The 25,289-nt window shown below is 39.0% G+C and overlaps 1 protein-coding gene across 3 annotated transcripts in view; it reads left to right on the top strand.

Moving 5' to 3' along the window:
* UBAP2 (ubiquitin associated protein 2) overlaps positions 1 to 25,289 on the top strand; it is a 162,878-nt gene that overhangs the window by 36,364 nt on the left and 101,225 nt on the right. For 2 of the 3 annotated variants that reach the window (XM_074166578.1, XM_074166579.1), the window contains exons 6-10: positions 936 to 1,013; positions 10,416 to 10,470; positions 11,677 to 11,780; positions 18,404 to 18,456; positions 23,949 to 24,016. In XM_074166578.1, coding sequence (XP_074022679.1) covers positions 936 to 1,013; positions 10,416 to 10,470; positions 11,677 to 11,780; positions 18,404 to 18,456; positions 23,949 to 24,016 — 358 coding nt within the window. The remainder of the gene's footprint in view (positions 1 to 935; positions 1,014 to 10,415; positions 10,471 to 11,676; positions 11,781 to 18,403; positions 18,457 to 23,948; positions 24,017 to 25,289) is intronic. The other variant, XM_074166580.1, reaches the window with a different exon arrangement.

Below are 25,289 nucleotides of genomic sequence, written 5' to 3'. Positions count from 1 at the left end.
TGAATATTTTTAGAATAGAGTAACATCAAAATAGGAAAAAATATTAATAAAACGTGCAGCTATGCTTAGAATGAATCAAAATCAAATCCATCAAAATGACAGTGAGGGGCAGCATTTTTGCCAGAGCCAGATGCTGCTTGTTTCTTTTTGTAAACTAGGATTAAAGATTTTTCAGGTGGTTACCAAATGTTGATGTTCTTTTCCCAACTTTATATCCAAGCATTAATGATGTTGTTGCTGTCGTTAGGAGAAGTTGTGTAGTACAAGATCTCAGCAGTGTTTTAAGTGGCCAGTCTTTTTGTTTTTCCCTTCAAAGAGCTAGCCATCTTATAGAGTACCTCCTTAGGAGTTTTCTACAAAATAGTTAAGTTGCAGTACTTTTCTAATGCCACAACTTCACCAAGTCGTCATGACTCTGATTTAAATACACAGGAGAGTTCTTTTAAATTTCCCTGATTGTACAGAGATGTGGTATCGGCAGATAAGAGAAGAGCTGGTGTTCTTGGTTATCGCTTATTCTTTCACTGTTGCCACCAATGTGTTATCAAGGAAGTGTATTATAAGGCAGCTGCATTTCCTACATTGTTAAAGAGGTGAGGCCATAATTAATTTAATAGCGTAGGCTGCAAAATACTACACTTTTTCTTTTTCTCCCCCCCCCCCCCCCCCCCCCCCCCCCCAAAAAAAAAAACCCGGAAGTGTGCCTGCTGAGGGGCATTTCCCTCTTTAGGTATTTTGCTTCTGAATTGTCTAGTGCAAAGTAAACATAACTTGCTTGTAGCTATGCCCCTAAAGAGGAGCGATTGAGATCTGTTGACCAACCCACTTTAAAATCTTGCAATTTTGGAGGGGGGGGAGGTTCAGGTTAAGCAGATGGCTATATTCTTGCATGTATGAGTGTCTAAAGCTTCTGTTAAGCTCTCCTCTCTCCACAGTTAGAGCTGAAGAAAATGGAGTGGACAACAATCAAGGAGACAGGCCGTCAGACCGTGGAAAACGTGGCCGTGGGAGAGGTGAGATGGTGGCTTTGGTTGGGGACTGGCACTGATCTCATGTCCTGAAATGGAACTCTCCCATATATTTCTTTAAACAGTCCTTTTAAGCATTTGTTGGTTATCCTTTGATTCCATAAGCACTTCAGCTACCTTTAATTTAGGTACATCCCCCTTCTTTGCCCCTTGTCATGTCTTGGTCTCAGAACAACTTAAAATAATTGACACAAATCACCTTTATGTTAATCTGTGTAGCAGGCTGGTGTGCTCTGGCTATGGAGAGCTGTTTTCCCAGATCAACTTATGCCAGCCTCCTGTGAGTGGGAGTACACTGGGCTCCTCAGAATGTACCTTGGTAGCAGGAGAGTGCAAGATTCCATCTGTAGGGCTCTCGAGGAGGGGACTTGATGTGTACTTGTGCCGGTTCTCTGGGGTGGATCAGTTGTCATGCTTGCCTTCTGTTGTCGGTACCCAATCAGAGAAAGTACAAGCCACTTTAAAGGCTTTTGGTAAGAGAAGGAATTTGGTGTGGAAGAGTTTATGAAGAGAACTGTGGAAAAAAAATACTGTAGTGTCTTAGGTACAACTCTGATCCTATCCTGTAGAAGAGATAGAAAAGATGTTGATAATGGATTTGGTGTGGAATCAAGGGATGCATAGTTCATTTGGATTTTCACAGGTTGGAGTGGAAAAGGCTTGTTTTTTCTCAAAGCATTAGGAATGAAAATGAGTAACCTAGGTACAGTGCAGATTGTGTGGGAAAGTGGGTATTAAATGAGTTAAATTGATGCAAAGAAAGGGTTATTAAGCCTTGGCATGGGCTGCACAGGGCAGTGGTGGAGGCACCATCCCTGGAGGGATTTAAAAGCTGGGTTGACATAGTGCTGAGGGACATGGTTTAGTGATGGTTTTTATCAGAGTTAGGTTGATGGTTGGACTGGATGATCTGAAAGGTCCCTTCCAACCCAGACAATTCTATGACTCTATTCTAAAAAGTGCAGAGTAGAGCTAATGTAGTTAATAAGTAATGTCGCAAAAAATTCTGCCTTCAAATGATTCTCTTCTCTTTGGAATATCTTGTAACAAGGCATTCAAAGACAGGCACATCCAACTTCATTTTCTCCAGATCTGCATCTTGAAGGAGTAGAAGGATCTAAAGACATGTAGCTTCCAGAGGTTTGTGAGAATGGCTTGGTTGTGCCTGTGAATCAGCAAATACCAAATGGTGTGTGCAGACAGGTAGCTTTGCAGGGGAGTGTGTGGTGTAGTTCACAGCTACAGGTTTTGGTGTGTTAGCACTGTTGTTAGATGGACTGTAAGTCTTTTGGCATTTGTTTTATGAAATAATCCTTTATACTTAAATATAAAGGTAGGTTTTTTTTAAAAATTGTTGGGTGAAACTTACAGATTAATTTCAAATGCAGTCTATTTTTTGCTGTGTAACCTTACGAACAATACGCGGCTTTTATTGTCAACACTGTAGCTCTCAAGATGAACATCATATGTCTCAAGTCAAATCCAAATCATCAGGCCAAACTAACATATCTGACTGAAAAAAGGAACAAATTCAACCAATTTCTGTTCACTGGCTTAGTGTACATAGTATTACTGTATTTCTCTAACAAATATTTTAGACTGTACGTTAATGTGAGCAAAGTATCTTAATGAATTGTTCTCAACTGTCTGTGATAAACCTGTTGAATGACTTCAGGATCATTATATTACAAGTGTGTGTGTTCTGTGGCAGGAAATACCTAATTTAATTTTATAATGCAGGCCCTTGAAATCTGCAGGGAGTTGTATAAAGCTGTGTAGTTCACTTCTTAGTATTTCAGGATACATTACCTTCTTTCCCTGGATATTAGTAGAAATAATACAAGAAAACTTCCTGCTATTTCATTCAGTAGTCTTCCTTTTCTGTTACACAGAACAGTTCAGTATGGGATAAAGTACTTCAGCTGAAAGTAAATAGATGGCTGGTAATCACCACGGAACCCTTTTTTAGAAGTGTTTTCATGCAGAGTGTGTGCGTGTAGGAATTTACGCATTGGATACAGAATTAGGGGTCAGCTAATATCTGAGCAACGCGCTGTCTCGCTATTTTAAACTACCTTCTCAGGCTGGAGTTGTCTTGCTGGCTGCTTTCTTGGGGAGTATTTGCTGGGCCATGGTATTACTGCTTCACTGGAACCAACCTAATTTTAAGAAATGATAAGTGCTGAAAATAGCAGAAATGGGATTGACACTCGGGTGCTAATGTGCTGTTTAGTGAGGGGGGGGAACCCTGATACTGAGCATTTCAGCATTGGTGCTGTAGGTACTAACTTCATGTTGCAGTAAATCTTCTGTTAATGAGTGCGTGACATTCCTTGCAACTTTATAGGGTAGTAGGTATACAGTGTACGAACACCACTGGTTGCTGGTATGCAGGAGATCAAGGATTTGAAGTAGATACTCGTTACTGACTGATTAACAGAAAGCAAAAATGCATCACAGGTTGTGTTTCAGGACACATCCCAGCTGGAGTTGATCTGCCCTTCGTCTTGGCTTGCAAAACTGAGGGTATAAACTTTTGCTTAGAAGTGAGTTAAGGAATTTATTTTTTTAAGATAGCCTTCCCATGTATCTTTCTTTTCAGAATTCAATTTCTTGCATAAGCTTCATTACATATTAAAAAAATACTATAGTGGTGGTGATGGATAGTAGTTGCATCAAAGTAGTTATATTTGTTTGTCAGTATTGCCAGGATTTGTAACTGTCTGGAATGGAATCTCGTGAAACAATTGTGGAGGAAGGTGTTTATGTCTTTATGATTGTCAGCTCTAGAAAACTTTCCTCATTTGCGTTTTAATCAGCTGCAGTTATATACAAATTGACAGAATTTCCAGGCCCCCTTTTTTTTGATGGTACTGGGAAGACTGCATTTGTGGGGTGTGAGGAACAAGCAGACTAGGACTTCTCCACCTACAAAAGAGCGGGCTAAGTGGGTGTATGGTAGAGATCTGTAAAATTTTTGCAGAAAATGTTCTGTGGGGAAATCAACTGATCACTCCAAGCATGTATGCAAGTGAGGGAGTATTAAATTAAATCAGTAGGCTACAGGTTCAAAATGAACATCTGGACGTGGTTCTTCATACATGTAGTTAACCTGGGGAATTCCTTTCTATAAGATGTTGTGGGTGCTGAAATTTTACACAGAGAGACGTGACAATTTAATCCAAAAAAAAAACACAGTAAGAAAAAGAAAAACCACTAAAGGTTTTGATATATTAAATTATCTTTGAGGAAGTCTGAGCCAAAAACATTTGAAGACCAGGAAAGTATCCAGGGAAACTACTTTGTGGTTTCATTTCTTGTACTCTTCCCTAGATATCTAATTGACCATAGCTGATAACGGGCTAGCAGGTAGATGGTGAATTTTGGGACTTGATTCAGCATATAAATTGTTACAGATTTATGTGTAGCAGTTCTCCTGGTTTGCAAAGTGAAAATGGATTTGTCGCTTTTACTTCTGTTCCTCTATTCTCTGCCTCTTCATTCTTCCAGAGCTACGTGAGCATGCCATAAATGTGCATGCTGACAGGGATTTTTTTCCTAGCAAAACAGGAATAAAAATGAAAAGGAAAACCATTATGTTTTAATTTTGGACTTAATCAGCATGACCAGGAGCCTTTCAAACTCCTGCTTTTTCTGCTGTATAAGAAAGCAAAGCAGCTTGCCCTCTTTGTAAATATCTGACTATAGTCCATCTTGTATTCTTGATATCTTTTTTTATTTTTAAAATGGTTTTTTTTAGGTAAGTATGCTGTCTCTGAAAAAAATGAGCTTCAGTAACCAGAATTGCATGTCTAAAAATTTTCTTGTTTTAAAAGCTTAGCACAGTTGGCACAGGATGTATTTTGGATTTCCTTTGCCAGAATTAGTAAGGATGTTGGTTTTTCTGAAATGTGAATGTAGACCAGATCTTCTAGAGGTCACAATCTGAAGTCTGTTTAGTTTTGCTGCAGCTGGTTCTGCAGTGGTTAAGATGTGTGTGTCATGTAAATTTTTTTTTGAGAGATTAACCAGTATTTATTTTTAACATAAGTTATTTATTTTCTTTTAAACATGACTTTAGAGTTGAAAGTTTTCTACGGATGCTTCTAAAAATGGTTACCAGAGTACTTGCAGTATATAAAAATGATTCAATGCTTCTAGCTTTATGATGACTAATAAGACAAGAGTGATTTGAAATATTAAATATAACTTAGTGTTTGTTTTGGTAGTATGGAATACCTATAATACAAACTTTCTATACTTAGCCTCCTTATCTTTTCATAAGGCTTAAGCCTCTGTCACCTCGGTGTCTGCTGGGAAGATATCTGGCTCTGCATTTCCAGAGCAGAGTCCAGGGCTGTTCAGTTACTGTGTGGTCAGAGATAAGCACAAATCTAGGGTGTTGCCTGCCCTTCCAGTCTGCATTTCCTTTTCCTTTCAGCTGCTCTTGGTCCTTTTTCTTAACCTTAAAGTGTCTTCATCTAATTTAAACCTGTCAGTGTGAAAATCTGAGTTTTGAAATAAAACACCTGTGTTTCAGTGGGAGGATTTAGGTCTGCAAGCTCAGCAAACTGGATTTTCTACAGAAGAGGCTGTTAAATTAATGGGCTAGGCTCACCCAAGTTGTGGCATTGCACACTTTTCTCATGCTCCCATGCAGCCTGAGCCTGGGGAGAAGAAATGTTGTGAATGAGATGACCGTGCATGGATGGTACAAGAGTAAAGACTTAATCATGTGATTATGAGTCTTTTGAGCTCTCAGTGGGTTTTAGTGGAAAAGTGTTGACTTCTCTAGAGTTCATTCCAGAAAAAAAAAAAAGGTAAATTGAATAGGTGATGGCTAATGTGAAGACAGTCAACTGAGGGAGATGTGCTGGAGTGCAGGAAAAAAATCCCCAACAATACCCAGTCGAATAGTTACAATGTTAAAGGAAACCAAAACATTGTTTTATATGATGTTGGATAGGGGTAGTAGCTGGAAGTTTGATCAGAATCAACTTTAAACATAGTCCCCTGTCCTGGTTTCTGGAGCAGACATGAGTAAGCAATGCTGCCTTGATACTTTAGGCAGCTGTTTGTACATCCAGGTGTAAAGGAATGTGAAGAATGTTGTGAGGGTTTGTATGAGGCAGGGCAGTAATTTCCTTCTTTGCCTGATGTCCTTCATTTGCTTTTGTGTGCCATGTGCTGATTGATTGTAAGAAAGTCTATTCCTTTAGACTCACTAGAAGATTTAATGAGCTACTGCCAACTCACTTGTTCTATTTTGTGGGTAGAGAAAATTGTTGATGGAAGAATTGTGCATTTTGAGTTACCACTGGAATTTATTATCTTTTTTTTTTTTTTTGGCAAACATTACTGCTGCAATCTAACTACATATACACGTCTTTTTAGAGTTGTGTTAAAATTATACTTTTTACGTTACAATCATAAACTGGCATTATTGCTGGGAGGATTTGGTCCTGTCTGTTTCCTGGTGCATTTGAGGGTTGCTCTTATTTTAAAACTAACCAAACCAAAGAATGAAAAAGGGCAAAGGCAGCATGGTAGCAGTGGAAAACAAGTTTTTTTGGTGGCTTATACTGGTGTAAATAAAGGTGACCAGTTTTCTGGCATATAACAAGTAGCGAACTGAGTCGGAGAGCTGATCCAATAATGAACTAATAATTTTGTTTTCTGGTGGTGGTTTTGTGCTTGCTCACTGGCATGTGCAAAACTGTCAGTGCAGAAAGAGAGCAGAGCTTGTGATCACTGGTGAGGAAGACCTCGATTGCGGTAGCTCTGATTTAAATGGTTTTAAGTTACTGTGGCATTGCATGCTCAGAATTTGGGTCCTTGCTCTGAATTTGCTCACTGATGCTTTAGTCACTGTTAAAAAGTATCAAAAGTTTGCAAATACCTGACCGGCATTCATAGTTGCTGCTTGACTAACTTCTCTGTGTTAGAAGACTGTGCTTCTAATTGTTTTAAAGGCTTGTTTTAGTTTTGGGAGCTGAGAGAACTAACTTTCTTAGCATGAGAATTTAAGAATAAATTAGTGATCTGGTTGTGTCAAAGTGAATATCATGCCTTCCCACTGGCATCTTGCATTAATGGCCATCATGCATGAGATTTTTATGTCCAAGTCAGGGTGGTCTTTTGGTGGTGAGTAGTCACTGTCCCATATTTTGAATTAGTTCTTTGTAAGCGTGTTTTCTAGCTTTGAATTTAGTGCTTCCTAACCTCACTGGTTTGTTACTTCACTTTTGTCTTCATTAGAATGCTTTTTGTTGCATTTGTTGATTAAACTTAATTTAATTTTAATTCTGACAGAAAGCATAGACATAGCTTTATGAACTTAAGGGAAGCCACTTGAAATTCAGGTTCAGGATTAACTTTCCAAGTGATCTGGAATAAAAAGAATTTTGCTTGCTAGTAGTCTAAGACTGTACATGGAACTTCAGGAACAACATGATTTCTTTTTAGCAATTTCTGAAATTGTTAGAGGTTCCTATTGCTGTTTTTAGGCAGTATTACAGTGCCTGTGCTGGTACGGCATTTTACGTACACCTTGCTTGCTAAAACTTCAGCATCTGTTTAATATGCTAAGGTTATTCTTTCAGGCTTTAGCACTTGGCAGGCTGAGGAGACTTACCCCCTCTTCTAAAATCTATTTGTACTTTCATGCTAGCTATTTCAGCTAGTCTCTCTATACCTAATGTCCACCTCAAAAATATTTCTGCTTGACTGTTTCTGTGATTCACAGCTCCCAATCGATCTTGTAGCTGAGCTTGTCAAGAAACTGTTGATCTGTGTTCTGTGCATCACTAGTAAGTGTTGTTTAATGCTGTATTGATAGCTGTAGGATGCAAATTATTACATAGGTGACCCCTACAGTGTCCCCAAGTAAACTTGTTCAGCTGGTTATACTCTTCAAAAAAAAAAAAATCATTTACTGGGCAGAAAGATAATGCAGAGTGCACTGACTTCTGAGCATCTGAGAGCTGCAACCCCATTATGCCATGGATGAGCTTCCCAGATTGGGGATTTTAGGTGCGTGAAGAAGAGAAGAACAGAATAGGTGGCCGAGCAAGGAGGTTCAGAGGCCAGGTTACATTCAGTTGGGTGCAGCAGGGTCTGGGGCACTGTTTATGGCAGAGCAAAGAGCACAGCTTCACATATGTGGGCTCATTGAAAAGGGATGACCATTGCCAGGTTGCAGCTGTTGTTACCTCTTTCCTAACCTTTGTATGTCCTCTCTCCAGCCGATTGTGAAAAGACAGCAAAGAGGGGAAAATGTAGATATAGCAGGCCTGGCCTAGTGTTAGACCTCAGTTGTTCTGTGTTCTTGTCCCACCAAAATACTGTATCTTTCTGGTTGGGAATCCTTGTTCAGGTTTTCATTGTTCCTCTGTAGCTAGCAGTTGTCATCTTGTATAGGATATGGGTGAAGTCTTTCATCAAAATGTGGTTAAACCTATCCTGCTTTTTTGATACTTCTAAGAAGTAGGTAGTAGATATTTCAGAGGTCCAGAAACATCTTTTAAAGCTTGAACGGTGAACTAGGGCAAGGGGAAGAATGACTGGTGAGGGGAGGGAAAGGAAAGTCATTAAACCAGGAACTTCCTAAACTGGTTTTACCATGTGCTGGAGCTACTGTTCTTATTAAGTTTAGGTGGTCCCCTGAAAATAAGGAGTAATTTTGATCCAAACTCGAACAGCCTATTATGGGTTCTGACGTGTGGACAACCAGTGTATTGGTGATTTAGGATTATAACTTTGTGCTCTGCTAAACTTGTAGTTACTTGGTGACTCATAATTACCACATAGCTTTGTTCTCACTCTGCAGCTCCTGACCTCCTCCTGTTCTTATAAAACAAAATAATATTCATAGTCTTCTTTTGGGGTTTAACCCCGGGGAGCAACTAGGACCACGCAACTAATTGCTTGCACCCTACCCCCAAGCCCTGAAGAATAGGGAGAAGAGGGAGAGAAGGAAGAGGGGAAAAGAGCCTCATGGGTTGAGATAAAAACAGTTTAATAGAACTGTTTAATAGTAGAGATAAAGACAGAGATAATAGAGATAAAGACAGTTTAATAGTAAGAGGAAGAAGAAAACAATAAATAATAATGGTGAAAGAATGTACAAAATAAGGCAGTACAACACAAATCGCTCTCACTACCTGGTGATTGGTTGCCCAGCCTGTCCCAAGTGGTGATCAGGGATCTCTGCCCCCCGGCCAACCCCCTTTTATATTCTGAGCATGATGTCTATGGTATGGGATATTCCTTTGGCCAGCTTGTCCTGTATGTTCTCCCTCTCAGCTTCTATGGGAAGCTGAAAAATGTCCTTGACTAATGTAAACATTACTCAGCAACAACTAAAACAGTATGTGTTATCAACATTCTTCTCATGCTAAGTCCAAAACACAGCAGCTACCAGAAAGAAAATTAACTATCCCAGCTGAAACCAGGACATCTTCCTCAAAAAAACCCCAAGAAACTGGAAAAGCCTCCAAAAAAAAAAAAAATTATATATATAAAAATATAGAAAAAGAGGTGGGGGCGGGGGGAAATCTCTGTAGAAATATGCCTCATGTAAAAATTAGTTTCTAACAATTTACGTAGATGTGTGCTTTATGGATGGTTAAATAATACAAAAATTTTCATGCCCTTTTGGCACTATGCAACATGCAAAAATAAAGCAATTCACTATATCAAGAAGCTTGTCAGCTGAGGCCGGTAACCAAAATTGGAGGCAAACAAGTATGTGCTGTTGTTAAAATAGAAAATAATATTTTTGTGGGTGATAATAAGGAAGTTGAGTAATTTGAACTGGGTCATTTTCATGTCAGTAGCTGTGATTTAGGGCCCCAGCAGAAGGTATGCGTGGTCGCAGGTTGGCACATGAGCATTGGGGTGGATAGGTGGGCTAAGTCAGAGAAGGAAACAAATGGAGTATTTAAGCGTTCTCCTCCCAGACAAGGAGTGACAGGAAATTTCTTGAGAGATCAGGGTATGAGAGGAGGCTGGATTCTAGAGCATCTTAGGCAAAAATGAGAAAGTAGAGCCAAAATTTTGAACAGTGTCTAATGATTTGGCAATAGCAGTCTCATGTGGGATAAGTCTTTAGGTAGGTCCTTTTCTTAGCATTTGGAGCTACTTCACTAGGTACAGAAAAGATAGCAAATAATTGCAAGGCCAACTGAAACATGTAGTCTTAGATGAATTGTGGCTTACTTGCGTGTGTTAGGGAAACAAATTCTCCTGTGAGGAAGTTTGTGAAGTAAGTGGTATTTAACTTTAACTGTGGTAGTTTTCTTCTTCAACCCTAGTATTTTCTAATGTGACAGACTAGTGATTGGCGGCTCCTCTGCTGTTGCTGTTAAATGGTGTTTTCTCTCCTAGGGTTTGGACGTGGCAGAGGGAGAGGAGCGGGGAGGTTTTCAGCCCAAGGCATGGGGTAAGAAACATGCAGAGCACAGATTTTGGCAAGGATCAAACTCAGTGGCAATATTAGTTGAGAATATTAACATTGTCACTGTGTGTATTAATATTGCTGTATGTTTGATAAACCAATATGGATGCAAAAATTCAAAGATCTGCTAGATGATTAATGGATTATTTTTGTCTTAAACCAGTATTTCTAACTAGACGCAACTATACGAACCTAATGTGAGACTGCACTCAGAGTTAATATCTCAAACTTGGAGAACCCGTTTGTCTCTATCAGTAACAGCCACATAGTAACCGGGAGGCTGAAAGTTCTGTGTGGTGCATATAGTCCTAGGTCAATTTTAAAACAGATCTGTTTCTGTGTAATGTGGAACATGCAAGTTCTATATAAAACCAGAATATCTAGCAATTGTAAACTTTCTCCTCCTTTTGAGATTTCATGCTTTAGCTGTTTGGACATATGTGGACCCTAAAACAGAATCAAAAGAAGTTACTCAGCAACTCTAAAGCTTATTCTCAATTTTGTTGGGATAACCTGCTTCATAGAAGTGTAGCCTTCACTACTTTCACTCAGTGTTTGCCTTTAATGACATTTCATGTAATGTCAGTGACATCATGATGAACAGAAGGCTTATTCTACTTCTCTAATAATCACCATACTTCTAGATGATAAACTGAAAAGAGGTTTTTCTTCAATAATCCTTTTTCACCATTTAGCTGCATCTGTGTATTTTGGCATTGGTGTCAGGAGTGCATTCTGAAATGGTCTTATTGATGTTTTGACTCCTGTCCTGCGCAAGTCTGGGGCTCTGTGAAAGGATATGATACTGGTTTCTCATCAGTCAGCCACCTGCTGAGAAACTATCAGCTGAGAAGGGCTTATCGTTGTGCATATAAACTAATGCTTTATAAGACTGGGAGGAGTAGGTATGCTGTTAACTGCCTTTCAGGAATTGTTGTTTTGATTCAGTTTCTCTACAACAATTTTTTTTCAGTCTCCTCACTTTTTTTCTCCTCTTCTTTTCTCTTTTCTCCCTTTTTTTATCTGTGTCTGCTCATAGAGGAAAAGTTTCTTTTGAAACCAAAACTATCAAGATAAATTATGTGGAAATCGAGATGTTACATCTAATACAACTTCAGCTAAAATGATGACACTTGTGTTCATTGAATGACCCATGTGTTCTCTTCCGTTTCTTAACTTTTAAAACTCTAGGACATTTAACCCTGCAGACTATACGGAATCTTCTGCCACTGATGGCTTTGGGACAAAATCAGAGATTTGGGAGACTGGTCAAAATGATGCAGATGATGGAACTGGTAAGATGCTTCAAGAAGTGGAAGGATTTGAATGAAGACCTCTAGCAAATTGCAGTTAAAATAGCCATTCCGTTAGTGTTCAGTTGACTACTGAAGGTGTGAGTACATCTCACGTGACACGGATAGTAGTTTACTTTTATACCCTAACTGCTACCCATGTGCAGAGCATGTGCGGTAGCCTGAGTGACTTTCTGGTTATAGAACGAAGGGAAGGCAATGTGCAATTTCTTTTGTTTTAGTTCTAAAGATCCCTTGAGAGACAAAGGGATTTGAACAGTTGCTGGAAGAACCATGTATGTGAAGAAATGTTTAGATATCTTAAATACTGCTTAAGGGTTCACCTAATGTAGTTAAAGACTTCAAATCCAACTAAAAGTGATTGGTCCACAGGCACTGGGCAATAGGGTGTGAATATCTAAGTAGAAGAAGAAAAAGAAAAGAAAAACTGTTTTCAATGAGTTCATTCAGTGACACTGGGATGGCTTTGGAAGCCTCACCTATACAACACAGGAATGTAAGGATGTGGGTCTCTGGGATGGAGGAGAGTTCCAAAATGTGCCACCTTTGAAGAGAAGAATTATTAACTGAAGTACATGTAGGCACTTGAATGGAAGCCAAAAGAGCAGTCTGCCTGTCTGAAGATAGAGGCAGCTGTATGAAGTTTCAAGTGTGAATTACACACTCCTGGCTAAAGGCAAGAGACAGACATAGTTTGGAAAGGAACCACTTAACAGGGTGCTTGTGGAGATTCAGAAATGAAGAATGTGACTTGCTTGTCTGTGATTGGGAAAACAGGATACCTTGCTGTTTCCCATATTCTGTGACAGGAGATGAAGGCAAAGGAAACCCTGTGTCAGGACAGAGAAATTAATGTACATTATTGTCCACACGTGGGAACCATGGAGTGATACTTTATTTTTTATTTCTAGCTTCAGCAAAGGGTAACACTTCTGGTCTCCTCATTGCTGAAACTTACTCAGATGATTTTTCATCAACCCCTGTATCAACTGTAGAAGGAAAAGACTGATTCTGGAGGCCAAGGTGTGCTCCATTGAGCTCTGCTGTGAGATGCTTGAGATGCAGCTTTCTAAACTTCATACAAGCCTTTTTCCACTTAACCAGAGAAAACAAGAACAGGCTCAGAGTTTCGAAGGACTTCCTAGGCAGCTGTGTTATCACTCTGAGTGCCTTCTAGTCCAGTGTGGGAGGGTGGCACTGAGTATATTAATGGCTACTGAAAGGGAACTCTCTTGCCAAATATGGCATCTTTCCAAGGAATTACTTTTGAAATTACTTGGTGCTCTAACACAAACAGAAATTCACCTTTTGCTTTCACTTTCACTCATGTTAGTTTTTCAAATAGTTTTATCAGATAATGAGTTGCAAGGACACCTAATGACTTGAAAATTCCCCTAGGAATACTGATACTGTTGTTTGCTATATGGTAGCGGAGGGCAGGGTATGTTGGCACAAGTATTGCAGAAACAAAAAGGTTGACTAATTAAAGAAGACAGACAAGGCAGGCATGAGGAGACTCGACCAGAGGTAGAAAATTCACAGGTTAGTTATTAAGAAACACAACTGTAAGGCTGTGGCTTACAGATGACTTTGACTTCTGCTCCACTTCCCAAGTGAATTCAAATGTTTTGTGACCCTCTCTGCTAACTCTGGGTAGCCTTCATGTGCTTTTCCTATGGCAATCTGTGTTCCTTCTGTAGGCACCCGCTCAGTCTTCAGTAATGCAAGGATTCTGCCTAGGAATAAGAGTAGCTTGGTGTGGCTAAACGGAACCCCATAAGAGTATGCATGTATCTACATAAGGGACTTGATGTTGATTGGTGGAAATTCAAAGTGTGCTAGTTGACATGTGTAACATTTTTTGGATGCCAAGGCGCTTTTGCTGTTAGGCTGTGTACATGTCACTGAGAACTGCACTGAATTTCAGTAATACAACTTAAGGCATGTATGTGAAAGTTGGGGAGCATGGTATGGAGAAGAAGGTGAGAGAAGGTATTTGGGAATTTTCCCTGGCCGTGCCAGATTAATGGCTCTTAGGGGTATGAATGAATGAGTGTCAGTGTGGGGAGTTCTTGCAAAATCATTTGGTTGGTGGAAATTTAAAGTAAACTAGTTGAGTGTGAATCTTCTTTTTGGGTGCCAAGTACCTTTTTGCTACTAATCTTAACTTACTTTCAGAGCAAATGGAAAAGGCACCATAACTGACAAAACAAAAATGTATCTCTATATATGACTATAGGAAGAGTGTTTTATTTTACAGTGAGTCACCTTTAGACGAACCATAGTCAAAGTCAAAAATGGTCCATGAGCCGAAAAGAAGAGATCTCTTTAAAAAGAGTAGGCTTTTAAAATGGAATAATTTAGTTTTGTCCAAGTGGGAAGCACTTTCAACCTTGTGATGGAAGGCATCTTGAGGGTTATTAGAGGAGGCTGCAGCTGGGGTAGTAGTTTTAAAGCATTAGAGAGAGTGCTAGGAAGGAAGATGGAAGAAGCGGTAAGGGGAAGGGGAGCCTGGGCAATGTGTGGGGCTGAAAGCAGTTGAGCTCTTGATTTGGCTTGTTAATCACAAATAGTAGTTTTCTACTGTTGTTTTTTTTTCACTTAATTTACAGTGCTGTTACATTAGTTACAAAACAACAGTCCCAAAATTACAAAAACAGTAATAAATTAGTTTCCAATGTGGAGTTACTAAAGATGTAAATGAGGGTGGTGTGTATGTATGGAAATCCATAAAGCCTGCAAGTGGGCTAGTGAAGGATGTCAGAAGGATGTCGGAAGGATGTCACTTCTTCACAGTGAGGGTGACAGAGCACTGGAACAGGCTGCCCAGGGAGGCCCCTTCTTTGGAGATCTTCAAGACCCGCCTGGTTGCAATCCTGAGTAACATGCTCTGGGCAATCCTGCTTCAGCAGGGGAGTTGGACTAGATGATCTTTATGGTCCCTTCCAACTCTAAAAATTCAGTGAAATTCAGTGAAAATTCAGTGAGATGAGAGTATACACAGAGGGAGAGCAGGATGGAAATCCCTCTCTTTATTCGTCATTACCGAGTCCTATTTCTTCTTTCATCTAAAAAAGAAGAAAAAAAATCAGCTCATACTAGCTACTTGGAAAATTAGTGTCTTTCATCTGCAGTTACATTAAAAAAAAGATAACTGGGCAACTACTTGGTGAAACAAAACCAGTTTTGTTTTTCAAAGTGTTTTCTGACACATGATGCAAATAGAAACTCTGTGTGGAGTTTTGAGTATTTACTAAGTACTTCCACTTTAATACAGTGCTGGGAAAGGATCAACATGAACATTTTCAATTAAAGAGAAACAGATTATTTGTTTCCAAAATGTAGTTACTTCCATACCTCCTCTGAAAGTGCTCTAGAACCTCCTGTCCTGAATTGTTGCAGATGCCAGAGGAATTACAGTAGCCTGAATGAAAGGTGTTTCTAGGTACATCATCGTGCAATCCTATAGAAAAGCTAGCTTGTTCTGTGGAGGTAAAATTTGGTGTTGCTGGGTGAAATAAAAAGAGACTAAAGGGAGAATCTCTAATAGTTCATAACATTTAAGTGTAATTGTATTCCAAATAATTCAGCATTGGTTTTCCTGCATCCTAATTTTTATAGAAGTAATGTACAACTGAAGGCAAAGAGAAGGGATGGGTGGGAGGAAACAAAATGACCAATCCTCATCCAAAACAGAATAAACTTGAAGAACTTGATTGGCATTTTCTTACAGGCATGCTGAGTGTTCAGTCTCTCACCTTTTTTTGTAATGTACAAGGCAGTGGGAGATCCTGAATGACAAATCACAGCAGTTATTGTAAATAAATTATGTTGGAGGTGGTGGTGAAAATGGTATTGTATTCTGGTAATTTACTGATACCTCTACTTTGATAGAGTTTAATAAATTTCACAGAGAAACTTCTTTCATTATCTTTGTTGTGGGCAGCCTTAAATGACTCTTAAACTGAAGAACAAAAAGAAAGAAAAAATAAATTATAGCGGAACTGTCAAGGGAGAGGAAGGGAATTGTGTACCTTGGAAGTTACAAGGAAGTCATCATCGTGTGAAGTTGTCATGGTGTGGTTTTGTGGTTTTTTTTTTTTTTTTTTTTTTTAAGGACTGCTGTAAAAGTTGGAAGGAACCTTTTAAGGACACCTCCAGCTCATTCTAGAACATGAATCTAATCCAGAAGGAAAGGATTAGTACATAAGTTCGGGATAGACAAAAATAAAATTATTTGTGGTCTTATATCTATGGCTGATTATTCAAAAAAGTGGAAAAATAAAAAAGGAAATAGTGTGATAGGAAGTGAGGAATTGGAAGAAAATAGCTAAAGACTTACCAAAAATATATAGTATGCTCTTTATTGGCTTTATAACTTTCTAAAACTGATCTTGTTACGAAGAGAAACGGGAGAGAGTCACCGAGCCATCGAGGTTGAAGTTGCTACGACAAGGATCTTTGAAAACAGAAAATATAAGTTGAATGGAAAACAGAGAACTCTGAAATTGTGACGCTTTGCAAGGCATGGGGGTAAAGGCTGGGGAGAGGATATATGGAGTTGCAGTAATGCCAAAGTGAATTTTGGACTAAAAGGAGATTGGTACACTTGTGGCAAGGTTTGACTTAAGAGTCCCATCAATACAAGTAAGGTGTTAGCAAACTGGATTTAATGCGGAGAAGAGCAGTGAAATAACTGAGTCTGGAAGGATTGAGATGGGAAGGCAGAGTGTTAATAAGTGGCAGTAATAAACTTAGCAGCTTGGGTAAACTAATAAAAGGGTGAAGGTTGTGCTCTGTATTTAAAAAGAGTAAAGGCACAGAACCATGATCGTAAGTAAGAGCAACAGATAAACATTTAAACTGAATGTCAGGAAAATGTCCCAAGTATTAGTCCAAACAGGTTCAGTCTCCCAAAGGTGATGGGGAATGCTCAAGAGTTGGGATTGATTTGTCGGAACTGTTTTTATGTTTGTTTTGGCAGACTCTGAGCTCTGTTGTTAGAGTTCTGGCATCAACATGAGGTTTGTCATCTATAGAGGCAGGCCTTGCTCTGATTGATGCGAGATAAATGTAAGCAGGGCAGAGGAAGGGATCCTGTGCTGGTCAGGAGAAGGGAAAGAAAATCAACTGTTTCTCTAAAAGCTGCTGCTCATTGGGCTTTTCCTCCTCTCCAGAAGTTCTGTGGAAATGTGTGGATTAGAAATCTGAGGCAAGTAATCTGTAGTAATTTTGCTGTGCTGGGATATGATTATTAGTTGTTTTTCAAGTGCCTTGATATTTTGCAGCATGTGGAAACCTGGCTAGGGACTGTTTGGTAAAACGTGAGCTCGAGGTGTTTCAGGGAACTCTGTATTGCTCCACATAGCCAGCGCAGAGCAGATGTTACCTTGCTCAGGACCTGCCAAATAATTTTGGATGCTGAGGTATAAACCCCCTCTCTTCTCCACACCGTTTGTGTATCTTTGTGGTAGGCCTGTTCTCCTCATGGGGTCAGTGCCATTTGACCCTCCTCTGCGCAAGGTGCTGCTTTGTAAAGGTGTAGAAAAGAACTCACTAATGTGGTGATGGTGTTAGTGTGAACTGGGTTTGATGCTGTCCTCAGGGGTCTTGATTCTGGATTAATGTGTCTCAGAGGGTTCCTGGTTAAGTAAAAGGAGGTGATTAAACCAGTAGTTCTTTTGCTTTGGTACTTGATCAAAAGTGATGGTAGGAGGAACTTTACTGCTGGTGTTTTCTTTGCTCGTGGTTTTGTAGTTTAAATGAAAGCTGTGGTTATTGCTGGGATAACTTTCTCTCCGCTAACACTGGTGGGCAAGGCCTTCAGTCCTTTTATTGCTCTTGCATGTCTGTGCCTGCTGTTTCCTATGGAAGAGATCAGTTTTTTGCACCTCTAGGATCGTTTGCTGTAGTTTTCCCTTTGCCAAACGCTGTGGACTAGGTGCTGTGCTCCAGTGTTCACCAAATAAACTCTGCCACAAGTTAGGGCAAGAAATGTTTTGCAGCTACGGTGGAAGCTTATTGACTCTTCTGCTGCCATTATACGAGTTATGTATGTTTTAAAATAAAATTACTTTAGCAGCGGAAGGTTGTTCTGCCCTGAGGAGGAAGTTAGCAGGTTGGAAAGGAGCCTCCAGAGGCATAGCTTGGGTCTTGAATTTGAGTACGTTGAAAGTAGGATTATGGATGTCAGAGCAGGTGTTGTGGTTGTGTTTTGTTCAGGCTCTGTGTGATTTGGGCATGAAACTGAGGGATCCCATGGGAGGGCTGAGTAACCTCTCGCCATCATTGGGGACATAGGAGGAAGTTCTTCCACTGTTTGGGGTTAAGCACTGGTTGCAGACATGCGTTCATGCAAATTATGTCTGGAACCATAATGGCTAAAAAATTCCTGAAATTAGAAATTAAAGGGAGGAAAAAAAACCTCCAAAAATTTTAAATCTGCAGACCAATTTTCTAGAGCATCTCATGTTTCCAACCACCATCTCCTCGATTTGTGTTCCACTGATAATGAAAACAGATTTGCATATAAATCAGAAGGGTTGAAATATGACATTGTGCTTTTAGCTCGTAACTGGTTTCTTTCCTTCCCCAAATTACAACAGGAGCATGGAAAAACTCAATAGAAGAATGGACAGCGGAAGACTGGAATGAAGATGTAAGTGTACCTTGTTGGATAGAGCGATTGTTTATTTACCCTTTTCAGAGTTTTTCTATTGTCTTCAAAAACTAAATTTTCAAAGTAATATTTTGCTGCATGCATGTAATGATATTTCTTACTGTGTTTCTTGCTGCAATTCCTGTTCAAAATATACATATATTTAGATGAGCTTATTTTTAAAATAAAATTTAATTAAGAAATACTAATTTATTTGGCTGGTGGATAATACATAGATAATAAAATTTTAAGTTTTATCCCAAATTAAGTATTTGTGAATTACAGTTCTCCACTGCTCAGTGCTGATGGGTGTTAACTGCATACTTCCCCCTACTATTCTGTAGGGATTTGAAGCCCTATTATCACATGATTTTTATGTAATGAAGTGCTGAAGCTTACTATGAACTTTAGACGCCTCATTTCATGCTTTTTATCTAAAATCTGCGTAACTGTTCCACACAGTCCACTTCATGTTCAGAATATTAAATAAAGGAGATAGATAGTTGTATGCTGAAGTTAGCACTTAATTGCTTCATTCCTGTCGTTTCATCATTATGTGTTGTCTAAAATATTACAACAAGGCAAGGGATGTCTTCATGTCTGCAAATTATTTGGCATTTGTGATCATGGTGGGTGAAAATCGCATTTGTGATTTTAAGTTTTTAGCTATTGTATTAGAGCTTAAGCAGTTCAGGAAACCAATGAGGTAACAAGAAATAGGGAAAGGAAAACTTTGCTTTTAAGAAGTTTTTAATCTTTTATAGCAATATCCATTATTTCAAGTTTATTTTCAGAAGAGTAAAAGAATGTCTTGGAAGTCATCCCTTTTGCCCCATCCTGTGGCATGTGTCAGTGTTATCCCTAGGAATGTGTGAATAATACTGTATGACAGATATGAAAACTCCATCCTTACCTAATGAGAGGGCTGTGTCTTTTGAGAAAATGAAAAGATACAGAAAACCTATGAATTTTAGAGTATCAGTTACTGCTATCAAAAGCTGACGTCTTTTTTTAAACCTGTCCTCTATTTCTGCAGTATATGATAGAAGTGGACTAAGGGCTTGTTTCTCACCCCTGTTTGATGCTGGTACAATATAGTGTTTGTAGTATGGGAGCGGTGTTAAGCCAATGCTGAGTAGAAATAGAATTTTTTAAAATTAATTATAAAACCTGAGTAACTTGCACATGAATCTTGAAAGACTGGCAGATAAAATCTCTAGCCTGTTGTTAATTTTTATTAATTTTGGAGTGTTGGAAAAATCCCTGTAACCTAGGAGAAGGTTGTTCATGTGCTGATGTTCAGAAAGAGTGAATGAAATGGTGAACGGCAGACAAATTAGTCCAAAACATCCCTGGAGGGAAAATAAAAGAAAAATTGAATCATCTGATTTTAAAAAAATAGAAGTGTAAGAATACAGCTTGTGCTATTCAGTGTAGTTTTATGGAAAATAGGTCTATTTCAAATAAACCTGATCTTAGTCTCTAAGTAAATTAGGAGTTAACTGTGAATAGATAGAGTATGTTCTTTAAGAGATTTGATCTCTGTCTTTTGTTCTAAAAATAATTACATGCTATCACAAAACACATTAAGTGGATTAAAAACTGCCTTGCAAATTTCATCAAATAAATCTCTTGCTGGAGGACTCTTACTGAACAGGGGCATTTCTAGGAGGGCTGTAAAGGAATCCAGTCCCAGGCCAGATGCCATCTAGTGTCTTTATCAATGATTTGGAAGTAAAAATAAAATTACTGCTGAATAAAATGTGTGGGAAATGCAAAAAAATATTAGAATGGCAATTAAAAGTAAGCCAGTCGTGCAGAGAAAGCTAGACCTCTGCTAGACTTGACCTGCTCAAATGACAAACACTTTAATATAGCTAAGTGCCCATTTGTTTTATAGGAGTAGAGGCACACCTCCAGACTGAGGGGTTGTTTTCTGGAAAGCAGCAACTGAAAAAATTTCAGGATTGTAGTGGATGATGAAAGAGAACAGCTCAGCGTGATCTCCTCAAGGGCTGATGCTGTGGCAAAAAAAGCTATTGTAGTCTTTTTGCCTGTAGGTACTCTTCCCTGTCTCTTAATCATTCTCAATTTATATTTCTCTATGTGGACTCTCCTGAACTTGATTCTGAAACACTGCATCCAATTGCTCGTTGCTTTTACAAAACGAAAGTTGTGGAAAATAGCTGAAAATACTTACTGATAGAAGAGGCGCTTGAGAGTGAGATTTTTAGTTTATCTGAAGAGGTTGCTTTATTATAAGCCCATATAATGGGCTCTGGTTTTAGTCTAGCAGAAGAAGGCATAATATCAACCTGTTGCTGGAAAATGGATCCAGGCATTTACATGTCTAATAAGCAAACAGTTCTAGCCGCATGACTGATGATTAAAACAACCCAGGAAGCTCATATATTTCCTGTCTGCAGATAAAGATGAGGTGGTTTTTTGAAGAGTATTTTTGTTTAAATGTGTTGTTCTCTGGTCAGATACAAGTTAGGAGCAGATCAGTGAAATTTAATGTTGTTTGACCTTAGAAGGATTGGATTGTCGTAATCTAATAGTGCTGTCTGGTATTTATCTTTAGTAGTGAGTGTTGAGCAAGTATAGTAGGTTGTAAGCATGCTCTTAAATAGAGTGTAAACTAGTTGTGGTGGAAATAGGAGGTTGTATTTTGTTAAAGGAAAATTCAGGACATCATTGACAGTGAAAGACCAGACAATGTTGAGGTACTGTAGATGGCTCTGGTTTTTCCTCTTAAAATTGTGATCATGATCTACTGGCTAAAGAAAATAAAATTAAGGGGAGGAATAGAGTACATACTAACTGCTGGAAAGTGGATGAAGGCAAACATTTTCTGTACGATATTGGTAGTTTTAGTTTATAGCTGAAACAACAGCAACATCTTAAAAAAAAAAAAAAGGATAAAATAAAGCGTATTTTGGTGGGAGCGTTTCCTTTATCACGAAGCAACATGAGAACTTATTTTAATTTCTTTAACTTCAGTACATCATATAATAACAGTAATAAGGGTTTGTTATTTCTGATTTGTTGATGTTGAGTTTTTATGAGGATGCTGGAGTACATTTTTCTGTTCTCCTCACCTATTAACTGGCCGTAGGAGCTGGTAGCTAGTTGTTAAATATATTAACATATCGATGGTTAGCGATCAGAGAATGATTTTTGTCTCAGGAACAGGAGCTGAAAAGCACAGGCATTTCACTGCAAGCGGAGGAAACGCTGTTGTGAGGCCGATGTTTGCGAATGGTTCAGAACCATTCATTCAGTTCTAGGAAAATGCCAGAGTCTCAGGAAAAGATTTGCGAGCGCGGTGTATGGTGGGGGTAAATAACTTTGTTAGGAGCCAATAATACTTCTAAGATAAATACTAACTACATCTGTGTAGTAAAACTTTTCAGCTGCTGCTGCAGGAAGTATGTGTTTTGACAAATGCCGTAATCCCAGCAGACTTCTGAATTAAGCACTTGGTTGGGGCTTATGGTGGCGAGTTTGCCACAGGGTGTAGTGTAAATTTCAGTGTAGCCAAGCTGGTAGCTGGAGACTTTTGTTTTGCATGCTGGTTTACTTGAAGAGAACGTTTCCTCTCTCGTACAATACGTAAAGCATGCTTTTGCATTGTCACAAACATCCTCAGGCTCCTCGATTTGCTTAGTTTTAAGGATTCATCAGTGTTTTGGCCACAGTTAGCCTTATCCTGGATTACGTGAGCATAATAAACTGTTGACATTACAGAGAATTTAATATTTAACCAAGGGATTGCAGAGCATAGGCTGCTGCTTGTGCCATTAGCTGACCTCCTTGTGCCATTTAATGCAGGAGTCTCATAATACAACAGCACACGTTGTTCTAAAATAACACGTACAGTGGGGAAAGGGCTGAACAATAAAGAAACAGCCTTTTAAAATGGAAATATGCTTGAGCTGAATCTTCTTTATTCATTTTTGCCAGTACATAGAGTTGTGGGCTGGCAGCATTATGCACAAGACAGAGTTGGGTTCCGGAAAGATCGGATTAAAATAAATTGCATTCTCAAGAAGGGAAGGGAAGAAAATAGAGGGGGGAACTGTCGTGGTACTCATTTTCTTTGTGTCACAGTGTGTTGCACATAAGTGCATGCTAGGAGACTACATGGAACATTTGAACTTTGCCTCTGAGTGGTAAGTGATTTGATCCCAGTCAGCCCTTGTGCATCCTGCTTAAATCAACAGTGTTTCACAGGAGAATCCCAATTAGATGACCATGTCTAGGGATATATGTGGTTTCAGTAGAGCTGCCTGTGGGATGGTGGATGAAACTAGCTCTTGTCCATGATGTTCTTTAAACTGGGCTGCTAACAATGTATGCAATTAAATATGCATAATTTCTTGGAAGATCTGTATTCAAATGTCACATTCTAAAGCAATTCTATGTGAGCGTTTGAATAGGTCAGTTATTCTTTAGTCTAAATACAAAGCTACACCGAAGTAGTTAAGGGTGATTTTGTGCAAATTTAATTTAAAATGTAACCATTATCTGTACAGATCTTTATCTTGTTAAACCTAACATGTCCTGGTTTAAGACCTATTTTGGTTTGCAAGGATTCCTCTCAGTATGAATTAATTAGCTCTAGGAAGTTGTAGCTGTTTAACTACTATTTTCTAAAAAATAAAAGCTAATTTAAAAATCCCCCCAAACAAACCTGTAAGCAGCCAACCCTCCCTGCCTCAACCAGAATCAATCCCTTTTCCCCCAGAACCCCAGCCAACCAGCTCCCCTTCCCCAGCTACCTGTGCAGGTATCTGTCATTATTGTAACAGCATGGTGAAAGCAGTGCAGTTTTCTGCTGTGGATGGTCTGACTGGTTTTGCTAGCATAAGGAATTACCTGGTTCTCCCTTTATTATTGTTTTTGAACTTGTGCTCACAGGGCAATGGGTTTAAGATGTTATTGCCACCCCTAGCAGAAATGCCAAGAAGGGATCACGAATGCTAGTTCGCTGTACGTACCAAAGTGCAAAATTGCTTCTGCTGGTGGTGTGAGCTGAAATGTAAAACGTGGGGATACATGAAATGAGTGAGAATGGTGCAAGGGAGTTAGGCTTCTGCAACAAGGCTTATCAGAGCTACTCTATAGAGTCCAAAAATTACATCTGCACAGGGTGTCTTTACACGGATGATATACCAGCCACCACATTAGTTACTTTCTACTGGTATATTTTTCTGTTAAACTGTTGCTCAAACTGATGTACTTACATTAGTGTACCATTGTGTGTGTTCAGTAGATTAAATTTCCTAATGCTTTTAATTAAATTGGTACTTGATTCTACAGAGAAGACTTTGCTGAAGTTTGACTATATGTTTTTGTCATTTGTAATGGTAGTTTGACTTTTATCTTGAAAGTGCATGAGCAAGGTGGAATTTTGCAGATGTCACAGCAATGAAGTGTCAGTGTGTGTACAATTAAAATAACTTCCCTCCCCCTTCTTTTTTTTTCAGCTTTCTGAAACAAAAGTCTTCACTGCTTCCTCTGTTCCAGCTGAGAATCATGTGACTCCTGGGCAAAGGTAATATTCTGTGTTTTCCCTATACCTTAAAAACCTTCTGCTTGGTGAAGCAATGTTAGCTTGCACATACAAAATTCTGAATAAAATGCAAGGTGGCCGTGGTCAGAGATTGGTCAAGCTAATTTCAAAATTGCAAAAGCTTTGTTTGCAAATCATTGGCTTTGTGGGTTCCTGTGTTACTTATTATTGACTACAGAAGTGGAGTCAAACCTGCCAAATCCACAAGCATAATACTGAGAAGATCCTGTTTTCTGCACAAAGTCTGCATACAGGCAGGAACAAAAATAGCTGGGAAGAAAAGTTTTCTACTGTTGAAAAGGAAGCTCTGCCTTTATTGTTCAGAAAATGGGAAGCCTGCCCTCTAGACACAGAAAATGTTAAGAACATAGTGCTTTGACAAATATATTAACAGAAAAGCTTGCATTGGTAAGAAGTTGAATTTCCTGGTAAGCATCACAATTACTTGCCTTAACTGATGATATAGAGTTCAGGTACAGAACCAAAAATATGGCAGTTGCTGCCTTCCTTTGCTTGCCTCTGTCTTCACCAAATGCCTGGCCGATGCTGTTGTTGAATCACTTGCCTGAATTAGCCTTAGGTCTTAGGAGAGAAGGTTGAAGTTGGGTGATGAAGACTTCGGTAGTTGGATAGCATGATATCTGAAAACTAGGTGACCTACTGGTCTCAAACATCTTGATGTAGCTGTACTTTGGACTCAAGCAAAATTTTCCTTATAATGGGGATGTGATCTGGAGGAAGCATGGTGTCAGTTGGTCTGCAATTTATATTCCTTTCCTTCTTAAAGGTGATATGCTCACATCTTCATTGTTTTAATGCAAATATTCTTCCAGCGGATGGCCCTGAAATTATGTTAGAAAATATTTTGGTTAATCAACTCAAATTCTGGTGTGTGGGGCTTTTTTTTGGTGTGTGCTTGTTTTTTTGTTTCATTATATTTGCCATAAGAGATTTGAGCATTAAGAAATCTATGCTAGTGAAAGTGCTGGAAGCAGCTCTTCAGCCCAAGCCTGCAGTGTATTTAGGATAAACTTAAGTCAGAATTTTTGGAGTATATTTCTTTTATTGTCTGAATGCTTTGCTTTTCCTTGGATAAACCTGTGCTAGACATGTGGTAGGGGCTAGTAAGCCATGCTATATATGTGGTGGGGGTTAGTAAGCTGTGCAAAATATAAGAAAATTCATGTTTCTCAGTCTTCTCAGTCTTCTCAGGTATGTGTGGTAATTTTGAATACATACCTACTATCTGAGAAAC

The sequence above is a fragment of the Numenius arquata genome, chromosome Z (assembly GCF_964106895.1).
Source record: "Numenius arquata chromosome Z, bNumArq3.hap1.1, whole genome shotgun sequence".
Lineage (NCBI taxonomy): Eukaryota > Metazoa > Chordata > Aves > Charadriiformes > Scolopacidae > Numenius > Numenius arquata.
This window is presented reverse-complemented; position numbering and strand designations above follow the sequence as displayed.